The sequence below is a fragment of the Eptatretus burgeri genome, chromosome 18 (assembly GCF_056783735.1).
Source record: "Eptatretus burgeri isolate ZD-2024b chromosome 18, Ebu_testis_v1, whole genome shotgun sequence".
NCBI lineage: Eukaryota > Metazoa > Chordata > Myxini > Myxiniformes > Myxinidae > Eptatretus > Eptatretus burgeri.
Genome location: NC_140978.1, coordinates 3,839,969 through 3,852,000, shown reverse-complemented (window position 1 = coordinate 3,852,000; position 12,032 = coordinate 3,839,969). Strand labels below are relative to the sequence as shown.

Here is a 12,032-nt window from a genome sequence, read left to right as displayed (position 1 = left end):
TTTGGTACATCGACTGTCACGGTACCCTGTGTAGTAACAAGGTGAAGTTTCCCATCATATGACAGGTAGTCTCATATCATAACAAATCCACCACCAAATGGGACAGACTACAATGTTCTTAGGTGTATGGACTGTGTTCGGTTGCCACCAAACCCAAGTTCTACCATCTGTCACATGCAGGACAAACAGATTCATCAGACCAATGGATCTTCCTTCAAGGATGCAATATTCCAATGTTTCCGTGTCCTGCACCAAGCGAAGTCGGCTGCTTTGTGTTCTGGGATGACAAAAGGGTGGGCATCTTATTATTGATGTTCTGGCTTTGTACCCTACGGCATGAAGCTGGTTCCAGCCATTTCTCGATGATAACCCAATAAGAGCTGCATCCTCTCTGTAGGAGGTCACCCTTGGTGGTCCAGATTTTGATTGTTCATGTAACTTGGAAGGAAAACCGATGAGAACGGCATTCAGTAGACATCTGCCAGGCTGAACAGTTGACGTTTTGTATCCCACTGATAGGCCTGACCTGCATTCGGACCTGAACCAAAGTCTATTTGACTTGTTGTCACCTAAACAACTCATCCACCAATTGTTTTGTCAAAATGCGTTCAGATCTTTTTTTTAAAATATCATGCACTACATCGTTTTTGGCCCTATCTCTCAATGGTGAAGAATGACCTCTAAAAGTATACAATTATCTTATCCGGATCCGGATCTTCACCAGAAGCGAATCGATTTATCTTCTGTTTCACACACCCAACACGTACAAACCATTTCACAAGATGTCGGTGGGAAAGCACCGTGAAGTTTAGAACGAAGGGGGTTTCAAGGAGTGGATGGCTAAATCCTTTTTTTATTTATTTTTTTTAATTTTTTTCTCTGATATTCCGATGAGCTTAGTTTGAAAGAAGCTTGACGGTGAACAAAGAATGTCATTGCTTTGAGGCTTTCAAAAACTTACCGGTGAAGGAATGAAAACCAAATGTATGAACTTCTCCATGGTCTCAAAAGTCAGCATGCTCTCTTTGCACCCTAACAACAGCAAGGAAGAAGGCCATTACTGGTCTTGTAAGCTTCAGTGTCACAACTAACTTTGACTCAGGAGGAGGCCATTCGGCCCATCATGCCGGTATGAAATGTTTTGTGGGCATCGTACTGATGTGTAACTGTTGGGGATTTTGCCTGTTCATAACCTTTTTTCTTTCTTTTTTTTCATCACCAGATATTAATGCGTCAAGACAAAATAACAACAGCGAAACTCCAGGGCTGCAATATTGGGAGTGAGTTGTTTCATTTTTTGTTTTATTTTTGTCTCATTTCAAACAATCATGGTTTGTTGAAAGGTCTTATGTGCTGGCATAAACGTTTTGTGGATCTGTCATCAATTAATGATTATATCTTTAAAGGGGGAAAAAGTAACAATTTTTTTGGAGGTTACACATTGAGGGCTGGTAGAATAACATAGAGGGTTGTACGCTCGACTCTGAGCCATCGAGCCTGGGTTTGAATCTCGGTTCAGCTACAAACTGTTAACCTAGTGTCTCGCAAGCAGGGCGAGACATCATTGTATGTGCTGTCCCTCCAGATGAACGTTAACCTGGGTATTCTGTCTGTGAGCATTAGTTGGACATTCAAGAATCCACGGTGTCCTTTGTGAAGAGTAGGCGAGAGCTATCACCGTCACCATGAACAAATTGCAAATTCTTGCCTTAAACTGCGGAGGGCATCGAATCAGTGCCACAGCCAAATTCCTTACGCTCAGCCAACGATGCTACTCACACACAGGCTTGTGCTGCACACAAAAGAAGAAGAAGAAGAAGAAGCACATTTTATAAATGACCCAACACAATGTCTCAACTGATGACTGAGAAGATTGTACAGAGGTAGCACTTACCTTAGAGTTGTCTGGTCTGAGTTTGATTTCCAACCTGACTGTAAACTGTCAGATAGTGTTCCACAGGCCGTTCCTTGCGTCTGAGTACGCTGTCTCTCAAATGGATATTAAGCTGGGGACCCGTCTGCTAGCATTAGTTAGTGGTTATTGAAGACCCCATTGTATCATTTGCAAAGAGGAGGTGAGTTATTCCCGACAATCTTAACAAATCTCAAATTACTGCCCAAACCAGCTGCAGTCGAAGGACAGGCCTGGATAACCGGTTCATGAAACACTTGGGTCAAACTCCAACCACAGCTGTCTCCACAAGGTATGATTAATTGGGACTATAGTAGTAGTCGTAGTCGTTGTAGTAGAACTTATATGACAATATATTTTTAGCTGCCTCCATCACTCACATGTTTGTGATGTCTAAAGATATTTGCAATAGTTTTCAACAAGGACAAAAGGTATGTGCACCTGAACTTTTAGCACCATATGTGACCTCTCTCTGCCTGCAAAACTGCTTTGTATTTTGTATTTTTTTTATGACTACTTTAAAGCATCTTCCTGTTCCTCTTGTTCTTGTGCACTCATTCCTTTAATTTACCTGTGCCACCGAAGGTGAACTGAGGTCAGGTATTAATTCGCCCGAGCTGTTTGTCTGTGAGCAGGATATCTCAAAAAGTTATGGATGGATTTGGCAACACTTGGTGGACAGGTTGGGTGTGTTACAAGGAAGAATTGATGACATTTTGATGAAGATCCGGATCTGGATACTACAATTAAAAAAATGATTCAGAGAGAGAGAGACAGACAGACAGACAGACAGACAGACAGACAGACAGACAGACAGACAGACAACCATAAACGGTTGTGGACAGATTATGACAAAACTTTTTGGATGAGTTGGGTAGGTGACAAGAACAAGAGGATTAGATTTTGGTTCAGGTCCGATTCAGATCCGGTCTATCAGGAGGATACAAATCGTAAACTGTTCAGCCTGGCAGAGGTATGTGCTCTACCAAGTGACGTTCTCGTTCCTGCATGTTGTTAGGGTAACTAACCACGGATTTATAATCATTCCACAACATACATCACACAGACAGAGGCATTGCAATAGTCTCACATTCCCTTTTGCAAGATTAATAATCAATCATTCAGCATGTGCAACAACTCGTGCACCATTTAGTTTTAAAGTCATTCCACAACATACATCTAGGATTGCAATTGGGAGGCCGAGAGGGCCACTCAAGCACCTGGATCTTATTTCTCTTAAAAATTGCATCAGTTGATTGGGCTTTATTGTTGAGGGTAATTACCATACTGGAAATGTAACAAAATACCCAAAGCTTTCTTGATTAAAAACATGCACAGCATATTACCATTCTCAAAAAATCTTGCAGAATGGTAATTCCAGTCCAATTTTGCACATATGTTGGAACATGTGTACAACCTGTGCATATAAACCTGTTTAAATCCCCCCTTTTAGTGTAATGGCATTTTGATATAAATGCATAGCTATCCATTATCTTTCTGCTGACAGGGATAGCTTGGAGGTATGTGCACTTTCCGCTCAGCTATCCAGCCTGGATTTGATTCTCGATGCAGATATTAACTGTCACCCTGGAATTGTGCATCATTTGTGTGTGCCTTCCAACAGAAGGATGTCAAAGCCAGAGGACCCTTCTGCCAGCACTTGTCAACAGTGGGTGTTAAAAATTCCAGGGTGTCTTTCACGTAGAGTAGGTGTGTTGTCATTGGTACCCTGAAGAAATTTCAAATTCCTACAACCTTCAATTGAACGTCAGGCCAAGCCAGCCGACATGTGAAAGACGTGGGCAAAAATAGTTCCCTGCCTGACCCCCACAAGAAGCTTGGAATAATTGATGATGAAAGGAAGTAGGAGTAGTAGTGGTAGTAGTAGACGTTGTTGTCATAGTAATTGCCTCATGCAACTATAACGGCATTTGTAGAGCGCATAATCTTGCCTCGCACATTCATTCTGAGCAAAAATACCATCGGTAAATGAACACGCGACTATTATGGCCCACTGCTATTATGGCCGATGTACCTGTGTCATACATGCACCCTGTTATGTCGAATAGTTTCTTGGCATGGATTTTATCAATGTCATAAATTTAATTTTTCACTTACATCGGGTCATACATCAGATATATGAAGTTTCAGATTTTTTTGGATAAAGATTTCGATTCAACCAGTTATGTCTGGAATACCACTTTACTTATGTCATCATTATCACACTATATACACCATAGTGAGTTGATGACTTAAGCCATGTTTCAATTTTTGTCGTTAAGTGGTTTCAGAGAAAATGATGTGTAATTTTTTTTCCCCTTTAATCCAATATGGCTGCCAAACCCTGTGACCTATGACATCAGAGTTAGCAATAAAATATTCTCCATCGGGAGTCCTTCCTGTTTAAAGTTTCGTTTCGATCGGACAAGCGCTTGCAGAGAAACCCATTTTTAAAGCGAATATATATATATATATATATATATATATATATATATATATATATATATATATATATATATATATATATATATATATATATATATATATATATATATATATATATACAGACACACAGACGCACACAGACAGAGGCATTGCAATAGTCTCACATCCCCTTTTGCAAGACTAATAATTAATTATCATTCCGCATGTGCAGCAACTCGTGCACCATTTAGTTTTTGAGGTGACACGAGCCATTCTGGGAAAATCTGAAAGTCTTTCTGAGACAAAACACACAATGATTACATAGTTCAACAATCCATGACAATGCCACGTGTCAGAAAATGAGAGAAATCTAATCATTGGACATCTTCAAACAGGGTCTTTGATTAAAATGTTGCAAGGGCCTTTAACATGAGTAGAAGAACTGTTTATGACCTCAGAAGATGTTATCAAGCCACTGAGTCAACAAAATATGTGCCAGGAAGTAGACGTCTCGGGACCGGTACATTCGCGTGACCCATCTACACAATCTGTTTCAAACTGCTCAGAGTAGTGCAAACACACTCCCTTATCCTCGCAGGATGCGTCTCCCATTTTGACTTCTCTGGCCAAGCCGCTGGGCTGATCCGGCTGAAATTTGGCAGCAACATTCTGCTCTTGACTGGTCACGTGACTTAAAGTAGGTCAAAATGGTAGACTTCGTAAATTCTTTCAAAAATCTTCTTCTCCAGACCCACTCGTCACAATGCTACCAAATTTGGGATGCAAGATTAGTGCAGGGTCCTGATGTTAAATTACAGAGGTCACGTTGATCAAGTAACCGGAAGTGTATCAAGATGGCTGGTTTAGTCAATTTTGGGCAAAATCGTGTAAATTCTTTCAAATATCTTCTTCTCCAGACCCACCAGTCAGAATGCTACCAAATTTGGGCGACAACATTAGGCCAGGGCCCAGCTCAGCTGCAGGTCCAGTCAGTGGTCTTATTTTTTGCTGTTATTTTTGTCAAGTTTAGTTTGAGTACAAAGCGGACATAGACAGGCTTTGCATTTTGGGATGTTTTGTGGTTTGTAACTTTTATTTGCTTGCATAACATCCCCTTTCTCTTCCGGCACGATTTCATTGCAGTCATAAAACTCAGATTATGGCGTACTCAGAAATTTGCCACTCAAAGATTAACCAAGCTGCCAGACCTATTGAAAATTCACTTTACCTCCCACCATAATCCACACACCTTTGAAACTGGGACAAGTGCTTACCTTGCAATGGAAAATGCCCTTCACTTGCCAATCTACTTTTAGAAATGTGTCAAATTCTTTGGTGAGCTCAAATCTGTATTTTCCAACAACTCACTGCAAAGTTCTGTTCATCATGTTGATGATGAGTCATTCCACCTGTTTCATTTGTGCTGTTCTGGCTTAACTGAAGGCATGGCCAGGAACAGTTCTCAAAGTAACTTTGCTTTTGAAGACTTGTTCAAACTGGTAGCCGCATTTGAACTTTGCTTTCGGCTGATTCAAGCATCCAAAATTAATTTGGACTCCATAAACAACCTTGCACAGTCCATTTGATTATTTTTCAATGTCTGCAATGGTTCCTGAATGTAGTTCCAAGGCGGCCACACTTGTGTTGTGTCCACCCCGACAAATATGGTCTCCTTTACAGCGATGAATCGCATCTTTCAAGGTGGTCAAAGTCCAAAATGATAACTTTACTCGCTGATAACCAATAATTTGTAATTTGTTCAGAGCTTGAACACTGAAGAGCAGTAAAACCAGCAACACTGGTTTTTAATAATAATAATAATAACTATATATATATATATATATGTATATATATATATATATATATATATATATATATATATATATATATATATATATATATGTATATGTATATATATATATATATATATATATATATATATATATATATATATATATATATATATATATATATATATATATATATACATATACACGAGGTGTGTTCAAAAAGTATCCAACCTTAATTTTTCGTGTGTAAACAAATGAAGCTAGGGAGGCGTGGTTTGGTGCACGTATGTAGGCGATCCGAATCCGTATGCGTGAATATTTTCCTGCCTGCAGAAGCTGTCAGTCACCGAAAGACCGCCGATGAGTGAGGAAGTGTAAGTGAGCGCCGTCGGATTTTCGTTTTTGACAAAATGACGGAAAAACTTGAACGACGCTACTGCATCAAATTTTGTGTAAAGCTTGGCGATTCCCAAGTGGAAACTATCCGCAAGATTCAACAGGCTTTCGGGAATGAAGCAATGGCCACCACACAGATAAAAGAGTGGTACAACCGCTTCAAAGATGGTCGCACATCAGTGGAAAGTGAAGCACGTTCTGGTAGGCCATCAACAACCCGAAATGAGATCGTCATTGACCAAATGAGGACCCTGCTGATGCAGGATCGTCGAATCACGATCAGGGAACTTGCAGATGAGGCGGGCGTCAGCATTGGATCCGTTCATTCCATTGTGACTGAAGATTTGGGCTTAAGGAGAATCTCAGCGAAGTTCGTGCCAAAACTGCTAACGATCGAGCAGAAGCAACTCCGTTTGTAGATCGCACAGGACATGCTGGAGACTGTGAACAGCGATCCCAACTTCTTCAACACAGTGATCACTAGCAATGAGACCACAGTGATCCGTCATTTTGTCAAAAACGAAAATCCGACGGTGCTCACTTACACTTCCTCATTCATCGGCGGTCTGTCGGCAACCAACAGCTTCTGCACGCGGGAAAATATTCACGCATACGGATTAGGATCGCCAACATACATGCACCAAACCACGCCTCCCTAGCTTCATTTGTTTACGCAAGAAAAATTAAGGTTGGATACTTTTTGAACACACTATATATATATATATATATATATATATATATATATATATATATATATATATATATATATATATATATATATATATATATATTTATATCACCTTCTCCAGCACTTAATATAATATGTTTGTCACTGGTGTTTTGCTTCAAGGCAAATTCAATTCTGCCAAAGCAAACTCTTGACAAGGATTACACTGGGAAGTTTGCCTTTGCTTTCCCAGCAGGAATTTGTAATATGTTCCAAACTGTCAGCAATATCTTGCTTAGGCCTAAGTCACATTTGCCACAGCGGCCGTGGGGTCTCCAAAATCTACGGCCACTAGCAATTATACGGCGGCCGCAGTATTTCCACGGTCACACAATGTAGCAGTCACATATGTTTTTCTTTTTCGGGGAGCCACACGGCGTGTTTATAAATTGTGGAGACCGAAAACGTGGGGGTGCCGTACGGTCTTTGATTTGATGTCGCACGGTGACCTTAGGGCGTTCCTGCGGCGGCCATAGAATTTTCAAGGCAGACGCAAGGTGCCCGCAAGGTGCCCGCAAGGCGACCGCAGGGCGGCCCTAAGCCGAACGTGCAGCCAGATGGAGGGTAACGAATGGGTTAATTTTTTTATTTTTTTTTTACCAGTTCTATTGTTTCGGCTTGTCGAATTGCTACGGCGAATGTAGAAATGAAAAAAGTTATAACTCCGCACTATAATTCCACGGTGACCTTACGACCTGTAAAATATAGCCAAACGGCGTAGGGCCACCCTAAGGCCACCGCAGAAACTCTGCGGCCGCCGCACGTTTCTGTCAATTCAGAGGGCGTACGGCCGCCGTATCCTCGCCGTAGAGCAAATGTGACTTAGGCCTAAGCGGTTGAGATTGCCATTGCTTCCTATAATAATCAATGTGAGCAATAGTTAATGCCATACAATATCAATGTTAAGAATCCAAGCCCTTCAAAAATAATGATTGCAAAAAAAGTAGTTTTGAACACAAATCAGTTATTTTTCCTCAATTAGTATATCATGCAATCGGCCATCCAGTCTGATGTCAATATTTAATGTTTTTTTAAAAATTCATTTATATTTTTTTGTAATCTGGAATCAGCATGTTTTTCTGGAACGACATTATTTGCATTATTTTGCTATGACATACAACCAGTGACTCATCCTTTATTGTTCCTCCTCAGACACAGCTTTATTCGATTTTTCCTCTAGTTCCTTTGCTGCGTCACCATCACGTACCTTGATCAACATAATGATATACCGTAATCAAAAGAGTACAGAGAGTGATCTAGGGAATAAATCTGTTTATGTAAACAAAGAAGGTAGAAAGTGCTTTTGATATTGGTAGTGATTTTTTAAAAAGACACTTTGCACTGCTATAACAAAATACACTGTCATACTTTGCATGCTTGTATTCATGATCAAAATATGACCCTTTGTTTTTTTTCCTCCAAACTTTCTTTCCCAGCAAATATGCCCTTCGTCGTTCTGCTGACATAAATGAGACCGGAGAAATTGTCTGGCACCTGGCCCTCTGCCTTTTACTTGCCTGGATTGTGGTTTGTGCAGCTCTTGCCAAGGGAATCAAATCATCAGGGAAGGTAAGGACGAGAAGATGGTGTAGTTGGTTTTGAGAAGGCGGAAGGGGTGGGGGAGACTAGTGAGTATGGCACAGAGGGGTGAGACTTCAGCATGACCATTGTGTGGTGTGTGGCGTGATGGTGGTGGTGGCATGGTGGTGTGTGTGTGTGTGTGTGTGTGTGTGTGTGTGTGTGTGTGTGTGTGTGTGTGTGTGTGTGTGTGTGTGTGTGTGTGTGTGTGTGTGTGTGTGTGTGAAAGGAGTGATGTCTGCACATTGGCATTTATTTAATAGCAATGATGCCTGAGCCATTAGCTTTGGTCTCTGATTATTCAGGAGTGTAAGGTAGGATGTCAGAGAATTGCCCACCAGAGAGAGCATGCTACTACACAGTCACAGCAAAATGAAAAGGAAAAGGGGTACCAACTGGTCGTTTGGCAGTTTCCATTTTTTTTTTTTGTTACAAAGTAGAGGCTCATTGAGGAGCTTCAACAGAGAACTGATGAAGATGTAACAGAACAAAAGGAACTGTAGAAAGAAAGGGAGAAGCACACTAACAACAGGGTTGATCAGGAACAAAATAGAGGGAGACTTGGTTAAATAAGTGATATAGCTAACAATGAGATCTAGTTGAGGATACATGGGGTAAACAAGATGGCTTCAGAAGCAAACTCCCAGGATGGAAAAACTGGAAACTTGGAAAGAGGTGGGCTCAGGGAGTATTAAATATGGTAGAAAAGATCATGATTTTGAATGGAGGAGGAGCTGAGATGACACTGAACAGGTGTCTTGAAGTCCTGTAAGTAGGGTTGGGCATACAACCATACTTTTTTTGAAAGGAGTGTTTTTTATGGCCAAATTTCATGCTAATCACGAATCCGTTGAACTTTTTGACATAGGATGATGTCTTAGGTTGGTAAAATGCAAAAAATCAAAATGGCCACTAAATTTACCCACTTTTCACGTAAAATTTGATAATTATGGCTTACTAGACGTTGTCCCCTATACATGTTACATGCTTACTAGGGCATGTAATATTACATGCCCTAGTAAGCCATAATTATCTAATTTTACGTGAAAAGTGGGTAAATCTAGTGTCCATTTTGATTTTTTGCATTTTACCAACCGAAGACATCATCCGAGGTCAAAAATTTCAACGGAATTCGTGATCAGCGTGAAAAATGGCCATAAACAACACTCCTTTCAACGGGACAACAGAGAAAAAGTCGATGTGTGCCCAACCCGACTGTAAGTGTGGTGAAAAAGAGGAATGACACTGAAGGGAATGTGGAAGTTGATTCTACAGGTGGGGAAAAAGAGGAACAAACGAGTGGAGGTGAGCAGTGATTCTGGATTTCGGTCGTTTCACCAGAATGGGGGTTGCTGGCAGACCACATGCACTCCACATAAACCTGGGCCGAAGAAAACACAGAGAGAGCAGATGGTGAAAGACCAGAAACGAGGTGGGAGAAGATGGAGACCACCGACCTTTCTACGATGTGAAAGTGATTGGTCTATTAGCTAAGCTTCATCATGGGAGATTTCAATGATCTTCATTGAAGGCCTTTGTTTCCACATCATCAAGGTTTGAGGCAGGGGCACCAACTCAGAGGGGAGAGCAGTATTCCATCAAGCTGTGGATGAAGACCTTGTAAGTAAAGTTGATGTCTCATTGTAGAATCCAGCATGAAAATCTATTCTTCTTCTGACATATTTGATAACTCGTCCATGGGAACTCAAACTGTAGTTTTATTTGAAGATGTGGTGTTTACATAGTTACCAAGTAAATAATGTGTTACCTTGGTTGACTATCATGTTTTGTATCTTCCAAGGGCCTCAAAATGTGTTGAAGGAAAAAAAGTAAGACAAGCTTGTGATCTTTCACAGATCATCTGAAAGATGATGGAGCTCAATTTTTTTTAACCATAACTGGAGACCTATCAGCTCACTTGTAATTACAAGCAAGGTCATGAAATCCATCATCACAGTTGATTTGAAATTCTTCCTTTTCTCCAATAACCTCATGTCAAATCACCAATTTGGTTTCAGACCAGGTCACTCCACCTTGGACATGCTGCTTCTACTTGCCCAACAATGGATGGAGGCCCTCAATGTCAGACATGAGATCAGGGCCATCTCTCTGGAAATATCTCATGCTTTGAGAGTCTGGCATCCTGTATTATCTCCAAACTCTCTGCTGATGGCATCCAAGGCCAACTCCACACATGGCTTCCTGACTTCCTCCACTCTTGTAGCCAACATGTGGTACTCAGCAGAATCCTTTCATCTTCTCTCCATGTCAAGGCTGGAGTGCCCCAAGGCAGTATTCTAGGCTCAGTCCTATTCCTATGATCTATCTGACTATCTGACTTCATCCATGATCTATCTGACTCTCTGGAAAATCCCTTTTATCTATTTGCTGATGACTCCACCCTCTGCCGTGACATCCCTCATCCTTCAGACAGGCAGGGTACAGCTTCTTCCCTCTCTCCAGACCTTGAAAAAAAAATCATAAGCTGGTCAAACACTTGGAATATGTCTTTCACTCCTGACAAATCTCACTCTCACCATCTCCCTCTCTCTGAAAGGACCATCTGGCACTTCACCCCCCCCCAACACCCCCATGTACTTTCTAAAACCATTCTCGTCAGAAAGTTCAGTCCTTCAAACTCCTGGAACTCACTTTCAACTCTGATCTTTCTTGGACAAACCACATTTCAAAGTTAGCCTCCAAAGCCAGCCGCCAACTGGGCATCCTCTGGCGTATAAAGTCCTTCCTTAGCACACCTGAATTCCTATCCAACGACAAGGCCTTAATCAGCAACCTGATGGCTGCACTGCTCTCCTAACTGGGCAGGCTTCCCTGCCTCGTGTCTTGCTCAGCTTGACAGCATGGAAACCAAGGCCTTCAAGATTATTGAAATCTCCTGTGGTGAAGTCGAGTATATTGGTCGATCACTTCACCATCGCAGACAGGTTGCTGGTCGCTGTGTTCTACCACCTTCTTTCTGATTTTGCGCCCTCTGCTCTTTCCATGCATTTGTCCAGCCCCTAGGTTTCTGCAGGGCTCACATGGTCCACCATCAACCCCCGTTTGGAGAAACTATCCAGGATCACTGCTCACATCCACTCATTCGTTATGCTTTTTTTCTTGCATGTGGAACCAATGTCGACATTCTCATCAATCACATTCTTCCCTCCAGGTCTTCAAGACAGCTGTTCACCATCTCAGATCA

At 41.3% G+C, this 12,032-nt stretch overlaps 1 protein-coding gene across 1 annotated transcript in view; it reads left to right on the top strand.

Moving 5' to 3' along the window:
* The window catches only part of SLC6A14 (solute carrier family 6 member 14), a 110,598-nt gene that overhangs the window by 57,444 nt on the left and 41,122 nt on the right, over window positions 1-12,032 (top strand). The window contains exons 5-6 of the mRNA XM_085864028.1: window positions 1,223-1,280; window positions 8,686-8,818. Coding sequence (XP_085720154.1) covers window positions 1,223-1,280; window positions 8,686-8,818 — 191 coding nt within the window. The remainder of the gene's footprint in view (window positions 1-1,222; window positions 1,281-8,685; window positions 8,819-12,032) is intronic.